The sequence below is a fragment of the Sinohyriopsis cumingii genome, unplaced genomic scaffold (genome assembly GCF_028554795.1).
Source record: "Sinohyriopsis cumingii isolate HCF-2022 unplaced genomic scaffold, ASM2855479v2 utg000127l, whole genome shotgun sequence".
Lineage (NCBI taxonomy): Eukaryota > Metazoa > Mollusca > Bivalvia > Unionida > Unionidae > Sinohyriopsis > Sinohyriopsis cumingii.
The window spans coordinates 2,591,048-2,609,388 of NW_028315871.1; the positions used below are offsets into that span (position 1 = coordinate 2,591,048).

Here is an 18,341-nt window from a genome sequence, read left to right on the forward strand (position 1 = left end):
GCAAAACAATTTAAGTTTTAAATTTGAACATCCAAGAAAAATGCACCAATAAGATTTGCCTTCTTTGATTTCCCAAAGTTAATATTTAGCAGCATTTGAGTAAACGAATGAGTGCTGTTCCCTGGAACCTGATTCATTGTTGGAATTATGTATTTATGTAAATGAAATAGAAAGATTAAAGGAATGTGACCCAATTAGTACTCATATCAGGGTAAAACAGAGATTCGATCATAAATAGATAAATCATCTTTTGCCCCATGTTTAAAGAATGGCATCACTTTAACAGTTGTTGTTGACCAGCACACATTTTAAAATTGTACATTAATTCCATCTGGACCAGTATATTTGGCAAGATCAGTTAATTAAAACAATTTGAGAACATCTGAATTTTGAATGGTTGGAGTATCAGACTGGCTCCCTTATGGTAATTTGACACAGAGATTGAGATTTAGGACATAATTGGGATTATTTATTCATATAATCTGATCCTGAAACATTGGACTTAAAACCTAAAGACTTGTCGCCCCTATGAAATAATCATAAATAATTCATCAACTATTCATGAATGTGCATTAACTGAAAATGGTCAGTTCATGAAATTATGAATGAACCAACACTTCACAAACTGTTCTTGAACAGTTCATGAAATATTCATGAACTGAATCCAGGAACAAGTGCATGAACATATTAATGAACTATGCTGAAACAAAGTTTCTCAATGATTCATGACTTTATGAATAGTTCCTTAAAAATAATTTGATTATCTGACAAACTCACAAATACCTATTTCATCCTGAATCGTAAAATAACCTTAGATGTGTTTTTTTTTTAAAACAGTATAAATTGGAACATATTATCTTAAAAACGGTATTTAATTTCAGATAAGTTTCTAATATGCAACAAAGAACATATAAACTGACAAGCGATATTCTTTATTTTACTCTTAGCAACACCTTTTGTATGTTTCATAATTTTTCTTTGAAAATGTTTCAAATAATATTGGGGCAGTTTTGTTTTATCAACTGTTGAAACATATGTCATCTTCAAGGAGCTGTCTTTCCACTCAGATTTCTCCTGATTTTTTTCCCCAGAGACTCAGACCTGTCTGATAACTCTTTTGTGAAGATGTTCAGGACCTATAATTTAATCAAATCCTGCACATTGTCACAACTGAATGTCTACATCTGCAACTTAAGCTGTCTCATCTGATTACTGTTTGAATCTTTAACATTCCTGCAGCAGTCACAATTTAATGTCTCTTCCATCTTGGCCATTATAGGATCCTCCAGTTTTCAAATTTTCCTCCTTAACCTACAAACTTCATTCTCTAATAATTTTACTTTTCTGGTGTCTGATCTGAAAGAAAGATAAAGTTAGTTACAGATAGCCTCTACTCAACATTGTTTTCAGCTTTTAGGACATTTCTTTTTGTACCCCAATTTATTTACTGGAATAACTATGATGCAACTCAAAATTATTTAATCCCTTACACTTAATCCCTTACACGTAATACACAACTTTCTAAGCATGTATATTATTTGGATTTTTGTTCCCCACTAGTTGCATTTTAAATGAAACTGACTAGCCATAGGTATAGTCACAGGAGACAGATGTTTTAATAAAAAAAATATGACAACTAAATAACCATATAATGTATGTATGTATGTATGTATGTATGTATAGTACAGATAATGGTTATTTCGTGCTTTCAAAAATTTGCACCATTTTCTATTGATAAAACTTAAGACATCTGTGATATTGGCTCTTGTTATGTCACTCATGCATCCAACTCCGCATAATGTGTATAGCTGCTTCTAGTTTTATCACGTTATTTGCATAATTTGATACATTAACTATTTGTTTTGTTGTTTTTTTTTTGTATTAAATTATCAAATTACATAAGATCGAAGAAAGAGTGATGTCATGAAAAAGAAAACAATATCGAACATTTCACATCCTATCATAAATGCAGTACCGCATCTGGTATTGAGATTGAAAGGGGGGTATGATAATGTTTATTGATTTTAAAAAAATTGCAGAGCAAGTTTAAATTAGGTCTGAACAAAATCACGTATCATTAGTTTGGTTAAAACTAATACGATCACATATAAAAACCAGTAAAATATCCATATATCATTCACTGAAATAATCACGAATGACCAAGAAAAAGATACTGTAATTTTGAAGATCCTGGCTGGGTAAGCTTTTTATCCTAATTTTGCTCTCATCAGATCATTTCCTTCATATTCTTTATAATCACTTCTCTGCACTTCTACTTACTTAAAACTAGATATTGAAAATATTCTCATCTGTCCATTCCATGGGAGTCCAAGTTTTTTGTTTGAGGTGTTTACTTGTTGCAGAACCATCTGCGTGCTCTTTTGTTTGTGGGGAAAGGAGGCTCAGCTGCTGAATTCTCACACGTATATTAACCAATCATATGATGTCTTCTTTCGCAGTCATCCAATCAGGATAATTGTTATTTATACATTTCGGTTTTTATGGCAAATCGGCAACCAGTGACTAAGTCAATAGAATATGCAGTTTATGACAGCAATGGACAAAAATGTTAGAACAGTCATTGAAAGCTTTTATAGCAAATACATTTTTTTCATGCTGGCCAGAAAATATTTTCCCATATTAATCCAGAACCACTCGGGTTAAGTACACAAGAGTTGATTAAAAGATCTCTATGAACATTTATACAGTATCATATAATTTAAAAAAAGAAAAATATTCACCTTTATTTATATTTCACTAATATTGTGAGAAGTTTGTATGATGAATTTTCATGAACATTTTATGAATATAATGATATGGATATTTCTTGTACAGTTTATAAGAAATATCTTGGTGGTGCATCAAAGTACTTGAATTGTTCATGACATTTCAGGAACTTCAAAGATATTATAATAGTTCATAAACGTTCATCATTGTGTTCATGGATTTCAAGTACATTATTCATCAAAATTCTTGAAGTGTTCATGAACTTAGTTGAGGAACTTTCATGAATATTTGTTCATTAACTCAGATAATGAACTAATCATGAACATTTCAAGAACGTTCATGATTGTTCATGAGGTCATGAATTTGTTTCCATAGGGACAGGGATTTACTTGTATACATCTAATCTTTGCTTACAATATATACATAAATAATGGTTTGCATGTGTGGTTGCTGTACAGGAGAATAATCGGTCAATTAATTTTGATCACTTTGTGACTCCAGTTTGGGTCCAGACATTTGTAATCTGTTTTGGAATTTAATAAAATGTAGTGAAGTAATGGTAAATTCTAACTATGAATCACAGAATGGATTTTAAGAAATGTTTGGAATACCATAACTTAGTTATGTTTGTCATCATTTCACTATAATTCTTGACATGGGGTTTATGGTTGTATACATATGTCAAAATTGCTTATCTAATATTAATTGACGAGTCAGAATTCTTGCTGCATTCAAATAAAAATAAATAGCAGGTTGAGAGACAAGAGGTTACTTTAAAGTAAATGTTCATTATTTATTTTTTGTGTGTTTTGATTGCAGATCCCCCAACCGTTGACATGGAAAGTAGAAATGGAAGTCACAACGACACGAGTCTAATGATAAAATGCTCAGCACATGGCATACCTGAACAATATACCTACAGATTGACACACAAGTCTCTGTCCTCTGGCATAGAAATACGACAAGTGAGTTATGAGTTCATCTCTACAGGAGTAATAAACCACCATTTTAATAATCCTACCTACATGGACACAGGAATTTACACTTGTAGTGTAAACAACGGAATACTGGACTACACTGATGGATCATTGGATCAAAGTGTATATTCCACTGTTTGGATTAAAGGTCAGTGTGGAATTAATATAATATGCATGTTTCTTTATTTCCATATTTATTCTTTTAATACCTTTAATATTTGTACATTAACATAATGTCTATTTTGCACAGTTCATACCCATCCCCATTCTTAATAATTTTGTTATCTGCAAGGTGGTAGCTATGGACATGTGTAGTTGAGTATCAGTTTTTACTCAAAAACTGAACAGTTAACTGATAAATGGTTCGTACCTTTTATGATAGATTGTAATATTTCAATTATAATTTCTGTTCCATTTTTTGTTACAGATAATGGTCTTAATTATAGATCACAGCAGTCTAAATAAATTGTAATTTCATAAACATTTTGCAAGTACTATTTAATGTAATGCTAAATGTGTTTATATGCATAGGATTCAGTGATATATCACAACACTGGGCTTTAGAAATTATACTAAGGTTTGGTATCCCTATCCCCATTTCCACCCCCTTAGACAACAGTACGTAAAGTAATGAAAGTTAAGGTAAAAGGGGGTAAATCCTTAAAATATGTTTGTTTTATTATTGATATATACATTATTCTGTTAAGTCTTCCAAGCAAGTTTCAGTTAAATATCAGTAGACAAATCACAAGGCCTATATTAGTTCTACACTAACGTCTTCCTCTTACGTCATGCTGGAGGGCAACTCAGGTCTAATCTAAACCAAGCCTTCAGTTAGTAGTCATCTCTAAAAATGAGAGCTCTTTATGTTGACCATATTTGTCTGAAGCATTGTTAATTTTTATTACATTATACATAGTGCATATATTTAATGTTCAACAAAAGTAAATGTATTAACCAGATTATGATTATACATATTTATAGCTGCATCATTTTTTGTAACAGCACCTAATGTTTTAGATATAATGATTCTTCATACAGTTAGAAATAAACCACATCTTTTCCATTTGTTATACAAGTATTCACTTAGTTAATTGATCATTTGAAGATTTTATAAAATTTCTAACCTATCTTGAGGATGTGCTTGCCATGTTCCTGACATAGTTCAGCAGAAAAGGTCTTTTCTTTTCTTTATCAGTTTTTTTTAAATACTTTTTCTTCTAAACCTAGGAGCACAATATTGATATATCTGCGACTGTTTTGGTTAATTAATTTAAATCATACTTAAGGAACGTCTTTAAAACAAACTCGTATTTCTGAAAAGGTGTGCCATAATATCAGCTTGGTATAATTGTTTTTCTTCCAAAATGTAGATCCAGACATGTATTTTTGTGTGTTCAGGACTCCCTTATGTCACATCAAGAGAATTGAGTTTCTATGCAGAGGTAGGACACTCTGGAAGGCTCATCATTGAGTTATATAACAGTTTGTTGGATTCGATGGTTACATGGTACAAACACAATGGAGGAACTCTAGAGAAACTGCTGAACTCAGACAAGTACAACATCATTGTGGCCAGCAGTATGGTGGATGTAAATTTCTACTCAGTCCGAATCCGTGAACCTGGTTTTATAGCCACTTTGGAGATTAGAAACATAACAGAGGAGGACTTTAGTTTATATCAAGTCCATGTGCAGAATTCTGTTGGGGAAATGTATCCATTGCTACTACAACTGAGTGTAAGTGGTAAGTTCTTTTAAACCACATGCTGATGTGTTCTTCAAGCCAGTATAATGACACGTTTCCTTGACCAGGATTAAATTGCTTACCCGTTTTCTTTTATACTTGACTGGACTAGATATATGTCATAGTGTAAAGGAGGTTTAAAAGAAGTCAAAAGATATTTGACCTAAAAAAAATCCAGTGTTGGTAAAATTATTGCAAATTTAGGAATTGTCAAATTACAAAGGCTCTCACAAGAGTTGAAATCTAGGAAACGATTGATACTTCTGAAGAAATATAATAGAAAATGAATAGTGAAAACTCAAAATAGAAAGCAACTAATTAAAACTACTTTTAAAATAAGCATTACCATCAATATTCAGAAAATAACTTTCTCCGCTAAAGTTGATAAAATTATCATTAAGTATCATATACATTGTTGTACATTGTTTTGTTATTTCTGTATCAGACTTAAAAAATATACGTTGTTTCATGTTCCATGGACCACTGTATATGTGGTATCAATACATTGATGCACTTTCATAGCATACTGTATTGAATGTATTTCTGTCCAATTTTGTGTTGTTTTGTTTAGACTCAAACTGTGAAAAGTGTTTAATAATTTTTCTGTCTTGCAATCAACTTTTTGTTTGCAAGTATTTCATATCATGTAATTGTAAAGAAGCTGTTAATATCTTGCCTTGTAAACAATGATGCAATTGACATAACAATGATATTAAATTAGTTTGAAACAATACTTACTGAATGTTATGTCACTATGAGATCATCCATAATGATGATGTAAAATAACTTGAAGGAACAAAATTTGAATAGACAACTAATTTCTAGTTGAATAAACAAATGATTTTATAAATTAACTGCTACATGGATATAATCACTTGTTTCGTATATATAATGCATCCAACTATTACACTACTCACTGCATCTCATAGTTTATTACAATGAGTATTTTTTAAAAATAATGTCTGTTAATCATCATAACCATTTTGTCCCTGCACGTTAATTAGTTTCGAAGTGTTGCCTTTTGTAAGTTGGAGAATTATTTACCAAACCACATTCTGTCTCTGTCTCTTTGTAACGGGGTATTTATTTATAAATTTGTATGCTACCCATCATGCAATTGCATACCATTTACCAATTTTCTATTAGTTAACAAGGATATATGTTGGATTGCATGTGTGTATCCATTATTAAATTATACCCTTATACCCTTTCTCTTCCTTTAGTAGGTTTAAATGTACAATATCAGTAAGGTTTCTTTTCTTTTTATTTAACCAACTCTTTAAGTCACACATCAACTCATTCACAAATATTGCTGGATACACCCTGATCATGTTCGTAAAGGTGGTGGTCCCAGTTTTTCCATGCACACCAACCCCACATGGTTTGCATGGAAAAATTTCATTATGAAAACTGTGTGATGGATGCAGACTTTGATGGAAACCCTGGTTTCAATACTCTAAAATACATGTGCATGGGGTTCAATCTTAAGTTTTCAAAAACATTAAGAATAACAATTCCTCTGTCTGTAATGACAGCCATGGAGCGGTATTACAAAGCCATGGAGTGGTATGACAAAGCCATGGAGTGGTATGACAAAGCCATGGAGCGGTATGACTATGCCACGGAGTGGTATGACAAAGCCATGGAGTAGTATGACAAAGCCATGGAGTGGTATTAAAAAGCCATGGAGCGGTATGACAGTGCCATGGAGTGGTATGACAAAGCCATTGAATGGTTTTACAAAGCCATGGAGTGGTATGACAAAGCCATGGAGCGGTATTACAAAGCCATGGAGTGGTATGACAAAGCCGTGGAGTGGTATGACAAAGCCATGGATTGCTATGACAAAGCCATGGAGCAATATTACAAAGCCATGGAGTGGTATGACAAAGCCGTGGAATGTTATGACAAAGCCATGGAGCGGTATTACAAAGTCATGGAGTGGTATGACAAAGCCGTGGAGTGGTATGACAAAGCCATGGATTGCTATGACAAAGCCATGGAGTGGTATTACAAAGCCATTTAGCGGTATTACAAAGCCATGGAGCAGTATTACAAAGCCATGGAGTGGTACGACAAAGCCATGGAGTGGTATGACAAAGCCATGGAGTGGTATTACAAAGCCGTGGAGTGGTATGACAAAGCCATGGATTGCTATGACAAAGCCATGGAGTGGTATTACAAAGCCATTTAGCGGTATTACAAAGCCATGGAGCAGTATTACAAAGCCATGGAGTGGTACGACAAAGCCATGGATTGCTATGACAAAGCCATGGAGTGGTATTACAAAGCCATGGAGTGTTATGACAAAGCCATGGAGTGGTATGACAAAGCCATGGAGTGGTATGACAAAGCCATGGAGTGGCATGACAAAGCCATGGAGCAGTATGAGAAAGCCATGGAGTGGCATTACAAAGCCATTTAACGGTATTACAAAGCCATGGAGCAGTATTACAAAGCCATGGAGTGGTATGACAAAGCCATGGAGTGGTATGACAAAGCCATTGAGTGGTATTACAAAGCCATGGAGCGGTATGACTTTGCCATGGAGTGGTATGACAAAGCCATGGAGTGGTATGACAAAGCCATGGAGTGGTATTACAAAGCCATGGAGCGGTATGACAATGCCATGGAGTGGTATGACAAAGCCATTGAGTGGTTTTACAAAGCCATGGAGCAGTATTACAAAGCCATTGAGTGGTATGACAAAGCCGTGGAGTGGTATGACAAAGCCATGGATTGCTATGACAAAGCCATGGAGCCATATTACAAAGCCATGGAGTGGTATGACAAAGACGTGGAGTGTTATGACAAAGCCATGGAGCGGTATTACAAAGTCATGGAGTGGTATGACAAAGCCGTGGAGTGGTATGACAAAGCCATGGATTGCTATGACAAAACCATGGAGTGGTATTACAAAGCCATGGAGTGTTATGACAAAGCCATGGAGTGGTATGACAAACCATGGAGTGGTATGACAAAGCCGTGGAGTGGTATGACAAAGCCATGGAGTGGTATGACAAAGCCATGGAGCAGTATGACAAAGCCATGGAGTGTACAAAGCCATGGAGCGGTATTACAAAGCCATGGAGTGGTATGACAAAGCCATTGAGTAGTATGACAAAGCCATGGAGTGGTATGACAAAGCCATGGAGCAGTATGAGAAAGCCTTGGAGTGGTATTACAAAGCCATTTAGCGGTATTACAAAGCCATAGAGCAGTATGACAAAGCCATGGAGTGGTATGACAAAGCGATGGAGTGGTATGACAAAGCCATGGAGTGGTATTACAAAGCCATGGAGCGGTATGACTATGCCATCGAGTGGTATGACAAAGCCATCGAGTGGTATGACAAAGCCATGGAGTGGTATGACAAAGCCATGGAGCAGTATTACAAAGCCATGGAGTGGTATGACAAAGCCATGTAGTGGTATGACAAAGCCATGGATTGGTATGACAAAGCCATGGAGTGGTATTACAAAGCCATGGAGCGGTATGACAATGCCATCGAGTGGTATGACATAGCCATTGAATGGTTTTACAAAGCCATAGAGTGGTATGACAAAGCCATGGAGCAGTATTACAAAGCCATGGAGTGGTATGATAAAGCCATGGAGTGGTATGACAAAGCCATGAAGCGGTATGACAAAGCCAATGAGTGGTATTACGAAGCCATGGATTGGTATGACAAAGCCATGGAGCAGTATTACAAAGTCATTGAGTGGTATTACAAAGCCATGTAGCGGTATTACAAAGGCATGCAGTGGTATGACAAAGCCATGGAGTGGTATGACAAAGCCATGGAGCAGTATTACAAAGCCATGGAGTGGTATTACAAATCCATGGAGCGGTATGACAAAGCCATGGAGTGGTATGACAAAGCCATGGAGCGGTATGACAAAGCCATACAAAGCCATGGAGTGGTATGACAAAGCCATTGAGTGGTATGACAAAGCCATGGAGTGGTATGACAAAGCCATACAAAGCCATGGAGTGGTATGACAAAGCCATTGAGTGGTATTACAAAGCCATGGAGTGGTATGACAAAGCCATGGAGTGGTATTACAAAGCCATGGAGTGGTGTTACAAAGCCATGGAGCGGTATTACAAAGCCATGGAGTGGTATGACAAAGCCGTGGAGTGGTATGACAAAGCCATGGAGTGGTATTACAAAGCCATGGAGCGGTATGACAATGCCATGGAGTGGTATGACAAAGCCATGGAGTGGTATTACAAAGCCATGGAGCGGTATGACTATGCCATGGAGTGGTATGACAAAGCCATGGAGTGGTATGACAAAGCCATCGAGTGGTATTACAAAGCCATGGAGCAGTATTACAAAGCCATGGAGTGGTATGACAATCCCATGGAGTGGTATGACAAAGCCATGGAGTGGTATGACAAAGCCATGGAGTGGTATTACAAAGCCATGGAGTGGTATGACAAAGCCATCGAGTGGTATTACAAAGCCATGGAGTGGTATGACAAAGCCATGGAGTGGTATTACAAAGCCATGTAGTGGTATGACAAAGCCATGGAGCAGTATTACAAAGCCATGGAGTGGTATTACAAAGCCATGGTATTACAGAGCCATGGAGTGGTATGACAAAGCCATGGAGCAGTATTACAAAGCCATGGAGTGGTACATGTATTACAAAGCCATGGAGCAGTATTAGAAAGCCATGGAGCAGTATTACAAAGCCATGGAGTGGTATTACAAAGCCATTGAGTGGTATTACAAAGCCATTGAGTAGTATTACAAAGCCATGGGGCAGTATTACAAAGCCATGGAGCGGTATTACAAAGCCATGGAGCAGTATTACAAAGCCATGGAGTGGTATGACAAAGCCATGGAGCGGTATGAGAAAGCCGTGGAGTGGTATTACAAAGCCATTTAGCGGTATTACAAAACCATGGAGCGGTATTACAAACCTGTGATAGTCTCATGGACAGCACTATCAGTATGTCTCAGGATATCTATAATGATAAGTAGACATTATCTACACCATAGTATTGTGGCAAAAATGATGATTATCTCTTTCTTAATTAGTTATATATATCCCCCTATAATCACACACACCTATGCACGTGTTATTGTGTCAATGTCAATCAGATTTTTCACTGACCTTGATGTCAGCACAAACATTTGACAGTACACACACTTGTTAATACTGCAATTGTACCGTTTAATATTGGGCATACCAAATCGTTGGTACAACAGCAACTGGAAGTTAATATACAAAAATATTATGCCTGCAAATGAAACCATCAAACAACAGCTGCAATCGCATCAGTCCACGTGTGAATGTCTCACCATGGGATTCTAATAAGTAATCACATTGTGTAAAATCACTTTTGCAACCAGTAAGACCAAGAGAAAACTTTAGAAACTGCTTGGTGATGTTTGAGTAATCAGAATGACCATGGAGGAGTTACCATCACAATCCCTGCAACTGCAAGAAATTCAACTCATGCTGCTAAAGATGGGTTTCCTATATGGTGTTTGTAGAATTCAATGATGCAGTTTTGAATTTTCCTCCCCATTCAGGATGAATCAGCAATACTTAAGGCAGTGCACTCATTTTTGCTCCAGATGAATTTCAAAACAGACACGGATATATTTTGTACCCTTCAGTGTTGACACATGACGACTGGCATTAATGTTTATCAGGAGCATACTGATGAATCTAATGTATATCTGAGATGTCAAGTGGACAAATTTCCTGAATACCATTGTGGAGTGTAACGACAAGAAAGAAAAATTGGGACTTAAAACAAAATATGATTGACATGAAGAACAGGGAAGGTGATGTACAGAAGTTCACGTTCACTAGCATTGGAAACACCAGTTGTTGAAACAAAAGTTACCCGCACAAGAACACCGTGTTAGCTCGGGCAGAGATGCCCACACTACCCCTAACGCACATCATGGTGCATGATTGCCCCATCAAATACTTTCTGATGTAGATTCTTTGCAAAATCTTGTTCATTCACTCAGGACTGGCAAAAATTCCAATTAACTTATCAAGTAAGCTACAGGATTCTGTCAATAGATTTATACCATTGGTGATAGGGACCCACATGTTTTTCAGAGGTCAAGCTAGACTTGAATTTTAGGAAGAAGTGACTTCTCTTTTTGCACAGAACAGGGAGAAGTGAGACTTAAACAGGGAGAAGTGAGACTTAAACAGGGAGAAGTGGGAGCAAATATATATATATATGCAAGGTGTTTTCATTCCCTAATTTGAATTATGCCGTCTATTTCCCAGTATGCACATTTGCATTTAACATTGGTTTTAAGCAATAATTTATTTTCAAGTAGAAAGATTTCTGAGCTCTATCTATATTATAAACACATTTGGTGCATGTTTAAAAATTATCATATTCATACACAGTTTATTTTGGCAATATGATTTAAAATGAAAACAACAGAAGCTATACCTTGTAATGAATTTTAACTGAGTAACTAGATTACAGGATTGTAATTGCAAGTTAGTATAAATGTTTAATCAACTACCCTTCATCAAGAATTTTTCCTTCTACTTTCTAAAAGTAATATAAGTGCCAGTTTAAAAGATTTCTAAACTGTTTGAAACAACCCCTATGCCATGTACTTGAGAGCAAATGCACACGTCTGTCAGATGATGCTGTTTATCCTAATTTCATTGTTGCCGATAAAAACATTACTGCAACTGTTCATACATGACACAAATTAAAGTATTGATATGAATGAACTAAACCTTTTTCAACTGAATCGACAGAGCCAACATGCAAGTGCATGTACTTTTAGAGAGAGGGATTTTCTTAATGTAATTTCCTGAATATATTTGCCCAATGGTTTACAAATCTAATCAAGCAGTACTTCACAAATTGGGCAATGTCCGCCATTTTTTTCCAATGAAAGGATCACTTATGGTTCCAAACTGATTTTGATGAAGAAAATAATGTACACATAGCAATTAAAATATCATGTCACCAATTCTATTCTTGAAACACAAATTGTTATTTACATAAATTTAAGTTTTGAAACACAAGTTTGTATGTTTTTATCATCAAAGGATAAGCCAACTGTCTTGTGGAAATAGAGCAGTAATAGTTGCTAACTTCCTTGGGAAAAGGTTAATGGTCAGTCAGCTATCAAAACACATGCCTGTGAATGCGTGAGAGTTTTTTATCGGTGCAATTGATATCAACGCCAACTATATGATGGCTTGAAGCCTACATTTTGCCTTGAGCAAAAACTGTATTTTGGAATTAACTTGGACAAAGTGAGGAAGCATCTCAAAAAGGTTGGTCTTTCCATGTTCCCCTACAGAAAATTACAGGGAGAAGTCATTTTCTCTTTCATAACAGACGAAGGCAAAGTTTACATGTTTAAGCAAATTAGTCCCCCACTTCATCTGGTAGTGTGGCCCCTGGTATTTGTTGTGCACCTGTACATGAACTCATTGATGATGTCTCTGTTGCCATTTAATCACTCTATAATGGACGAATGAATACTCACAGAAATTAAAGTGTCATTGCAAACTCTGGTAACAAATATGACCCAGGACACAACCACATTGATATTAGCAACCCCGAACATGTAGAATTCAAGATCATATTTCCCTTTGTAATCACGGCACTGCCAGGTAATCATTAGACACATTTCATATATAATACTATTGGCCATATGTTTGTATGGAACCATTTGAAGGTCTACTGCAAACAATTCATTTATGTTTGCATGTAAAACACATGATAATTGGAACATCTTTCGCATTCCCACATGTGTGTATGAAATTGAAGCCATCATTGATGAATTTCTGTTGTGTACCAAGTCAATCATGGGAAAGAAGGCCAAGATAGCCATTACCACACAAACCAACAATGAACACAGTCATTGAAATATCAATCAAAGGTTATTCTGTTGACATTGAAGCATCATCAGAACTGAGCTGGGATGGCCCGACATGATCACCAGTGGATATTAGCCAGATGTTAAAATACTACAACACAATAATTTTCCTTGCAGGGATAGTTACCATGCTTATCTAGGCATTGTCAACACCCATTGGTAATTAGGCATAGTCAACACCCATTGGAAATTAGGCATAGTCAACACCCATTGGAAATTAGGCATAGTCAACACCCATTGGTAATTAGGCATAGTCAACACCCATTGGTAATTAGGCATAGTCAACACCCATTGGTAATTAGGCATAGTCAACACCCATTGGAAATTAGGCATAGTCAACACCCATTGGAAATTAGGCATAGTCAACACCCATTGGTAATTAGGCATTGTCAACACACATTGGTAATTAGGCATTGTCAACACCCACAATGGTAATTAGGCATTGTCAACACCCATTGGTAATTAGGCATTGTCAACACCCATTGGTAATTAGGCATTGTCAACAACCATTGGTAAATAGGCATTGTCAACACCCATTGGTAATTAGGCATAGTCAACACCCATTGGAAATTAGGCATAGTCAACACCCATTGGTAATTAGGCATTGTCAGCACACATTGGTAATTAGGCATTGTCAACACCCATTGGTAATTAGGCATTGTCAACACACATTGGTAATTAGGCATTTTCAACACCCACAATGGTAATTAGGCATTGTCAACACCCATTGGTAATTAGGCATTGTCAACAACCATTGGTAATTAGGCATTGTCAACACCCATTGGTAATTAGGCATAGTCAACACCCATTGGAAATTAGGCATAGTCAACACCCATTGGTAATTAGGCATTGTCAACACACATTGGTAATTAGGCATTGTCAACATCCATTGGTAATTAGGCATTGTCAACACCCATTGGTAATTAGGCATAGTCAACACCCATTGGAAATTAGGCATAGTCAACACCCATTGGTAATTAGGCATTGTCAACACACATTGGTAATTAGGCATTGTCAACACCCATTGGTAATTAGGCATTGTCAACACACATTGGTAATTAGGCATTGTCAACACCCACAATGGTAATTAGGCATTGTCAACACCCATTGGTAATTAGGCATTGTCAACACCCATTGGTAATTAGGCATAGTCAACACCCATTGGTAATTAGGCATTGTCAACAACCATTGGTAATTAGGCATTGTCAACAACCATTGGTAATTAGGCATTGTCAACACACATTGGTGATTGCTGTTTCTCTCAACTTTCAATCCTCATTCAGATATCTAACTGCAAGGATACTGTAACAAGATGAACCGGGTTGAGTTCAGATTATTACAATGAAGACCTCGTTGGGACATAGAGCCATGCAAGGATACTGTAACAAGATGAACCGGGTTGAGTTCAGATTATTACAATGAAGACCTCGTTGGGACGTAGAGCCATGCAAGGATACTGTAACAAGATGAACCGGGTTGAGTTCAGATTATTGCAATGAAGACCTCGTTGGGACATAGAGCCATGCAAGGATACTGTAACAAGATGAACCGGGTTGAGTTCAGATTATTACAATGAAGACCTCGTTGGGATGTAGAGCCATGCAAGGATATTGTAATAAGATGAACCGGGTTGAGTTCAGATTATTGCAATGAAGACCTCGTTGGGACATAGAGCCATGCAAGGATACTGTAATAAGATGAACCAGGTTGAGTTCAGATTATTGCAATGAAGACCTCGTTGGGACGTAGAGCCATGCAAGGATACTGTAACAAGATGAACCGGGTTGAGTTCAGATTATTGCAATGAAGACCTCGTTGGGACATAGAGCCATGCAAGGATACTGTAACAAGATGAACCAGGATGGGGTCAGATTATTACAATAAACACACTAAGAATGATAATGAAATAAGACATTTATTTATATTACTTTAAAATCATACACCAAACACTTGTGTATAAATTCCAACAATTGATTTTTAGCACAAAGATGTACATCAAACTAAATAACTGATATAACGAAAAATGTTCTGGCTCCTAAATTAAACAAAATGTATTATGCAATTTGAAGCAAATTGTCAACTATAATAAATGAATTGAAATTAAACAAAAATTAAACACAGAAAGAAACAATGATTAATCATTCCAACAATATGATTTCAATCAAATAGTGATAAATGATTTTGTATAAATTGGAACATGTTGGGTGGCATCCAGTTCATAACCACAAGGTATGTTTGGTCCCACCTCTCTGCAGACCCATTGAATGATGTAAAATACAGATTTGGTCAAAATGCATTTACACACTATGCAGTCAGAAATATTGATATATCTGTTCTTCATTGTCCTATTGTAAAAAAGTATTACATTCACATAAATAAATAAATATGATCTGCAGTTAGACTTAAATCCTAATAGGATCTGTTTGGTTTAAGAATAGCTGTAGATTATAATAATATAAAGATTTTAATAACATAACGATTATTATTATAATAATATAAATGCATGTTTGCTATTGAGTAATTGAATTGCCAAATAAAGAAATTGTATTTCTCTTTTCATCCTAGCTTAAAAAATTTTAATTATACATACAGATTGAAGCTTATTCTAAATATCCATATTCCTCTGCAAAGGCAGAAAATGAAATAGATGAAATTTACAAACACAATTATTGAATTACATTGTAATTATTGAATTAAATCTTGAAATTGTTAGTTTCTAAAATGTACATTGTCAAACTGTTTCATGCTGTTCAACCCTATTATAAAGGATGTTGTGTATCCTGCTGTATATTTATATTACCAATCAATACAAAAATACAGTTGTATTAGATCAACAGACCAACAATAATTTCTTTTCATTTTTATAGTGAACATTTATATCAACTCAAGTTTGAAATGTCCAGTGTGCCTGATACTGTCTCATCCGTATTCATTTGACATAGGTCATTGTAGTGACATCAGTAATGTTACAGTCCACCATAAAGTTGATATGGACCATCATTGATACCATAAACTACTTTCATTCATAGTCGTTTTTGAGTACTGATAATTTCACTCTGACGTCATCAGTGACATTCAGCCTATCAAGCACTGCTATCTGACTCATTCAAGTAGGTGATTCAGTTTTTATCCTTTTATACCTTTGTCTTTGATATCGAAGAAAATCCTTCATTTTGAGAAATTCTTTGATGATGAAATTAGGTTCTTGAAAGGTAAGATGAAAGATAAGACCTGAGTAAACCAAATTTTTTCACCTACTTGGTACGGGCATCAATCGTGTTGTAGCCTGTTTGCAGAAATTATCAATTGCTTAAAAATCTCTTACTTTTTGAACAGGTAGCAAACCACAGGAAAAGAGTGGCCCAGATGCAGTAATTATTGGAAGTGCAGTTGGGTCGACCTTATTTGTATCATTAGTAGTTACTATTATTGGGGTACTGCTGTATCGGAAAAGAAATGCCCATGATGAAGGTAATATATAGTATGAACACATTATAATTGATTCCTTTTCATAGCTAATGGTAAATTTATCAACAGTTTTGAAATTATTAAAATGTATGTATATGCATTTAAAGAAATGTTTAGCACTCACATGACATCAAAGTAAGAAAAATAATATAGTAAATCGCATGATTTTTTAAATAGAATTTTAGCTCATGAAATCATGACTTGCAGATTGCAGTTCAGGGCACAGTTTCATAGCTATATATTTTATTCAGTATTAGTAGTCTGGACTCAGAGATGAAAGGAAGCAGGGTTCGAATCCTGCCATTTGATCAGGCTGGGTCAGCTACTGTGGTGTCTACATGGAATGACACTTTATTCCAGTTGTCTAATGGCCCCAAATAACCTACTTGACGTGTTGCAGTACCTTAAAGCACAAAACCAAACCAAATCAATATTAATAATTTAACTCCTTACAGGAGATCAAACAGAATTTTGCAGGAGTGATGATTATGATGTTGGTCATCTGCTGGTAGCTTTTTAAATTATTTAAGCATGATAGTTCCTATTTAAAAATAAAATTCTTCCTTTGGAACTAAATTCAAAGACATTTCAGTTCAAATCTGTTGTGTTCCATTTGTGCCAAACCCAACCCAAAATCCCAAGCTTATTTTTAAGGTTGCAGCATCTTTGCTGCAAGCTTGTTACGTAAGCTTGTGGCAAGCTTATATTTGAAACTGCAGCAAGCTTGCCTAATTGCAAGCTTGTGCAAGCTAGTAATAGGGAAGCTTGCAATAGGGAAGCTTGGGTGAGCTTGTCATGTAAGCTTGTGGTGAGCTTGTCTTCCAAGCTTGTGGCAAGCTTGCACAAGCTTACTAATTACAAGCTTGCAAAAATAGCTGACCTAGCTAGCTGCATCAGAAGAACTGACATGGCATTGATTAAATTATTATAGACATGGTCAATACCTCCATTTTTCTAGCCCTTGATGTGCAAAAAGTATGTAATATTAAATATTAAAATGAAAATGTTAATATATGGTGAACATTAATTATCATGAGATCTTACTGTCACAATGAAAGAAAAGAATGAAGTCATCAGATCATTTAATATTTAATAAGATAAAAATATAAGAGCATATGAATATGTGTGAGGACACTTTATACTTTTGTTCTGTATGGCTTTAGAAATGTTCTACTAATTTACTTCCATGTAGAAATCCATTTGGGGGAGGCTGGTGTCAAATGGTTAAGTTCCCTCTCTCAAGTCATCTGTCAAAATGATAAACTATCAGGTGAAAACAAGAATGTTTGTCATTTGAATTACTCTAAACAACCTCTTCTAAACTAAATCCTCAAAATATTATGCATCCTCATCAGCGTCTGGGATTCAGTGAAATGGATTACAGCAACATGTTCTGTGTAACCAGGAATAAAACCCCGAGTATTTACCTCTTTGGCAGAAGCATTTCATTTTTAGTTCCAAAATCACTTATCAAGTACAAAATATATTAGTTAAATTTAATGTTATTTCAAGATCATCCTTTAATG

General features: G+C 35.6%; 1 protein-coding gene across 4 annotated transcripts in view; it reads left to right on the forward strand.

Annotated features, from left to right (window-relative positions):
• The window catches only part of LOC149774843 (cell adhesion molecule CEACAM5-like), a 66,568-nt gene that overhangs the window by 32,953 nt on the left and 15,274 nt on the right, over window positions 1-18,341 (forward strand). For 2 of the 4 annotated variants that reach the window (XR_016416695.1, XM_089944692.1), the window contains exons 6-8: window positions 3,547-3,852; window positions 5,106-5,450; window positions 16,684-16,818. Coding sequence is in view for 1 of the 4 variants with exons in the window: in XM_089944692.1 (XP_089800818.1) it covers window positions 3,547-3,852; window positions 5,106-5,450; window positions 16,684-16,818 (786 nt within the window). In the remaining 3 variants the exon portion in view is untranslated. The remainder of the gene's footprint in view (window positions 1-3,546; window positions 3,853-5,105; window positions 5,451-16,683; window positions 16,819-18,341) is intronic. The other 2 variants (XR_016416696.1, XR_016416697.1) reach the window with 1 other exon arrangement.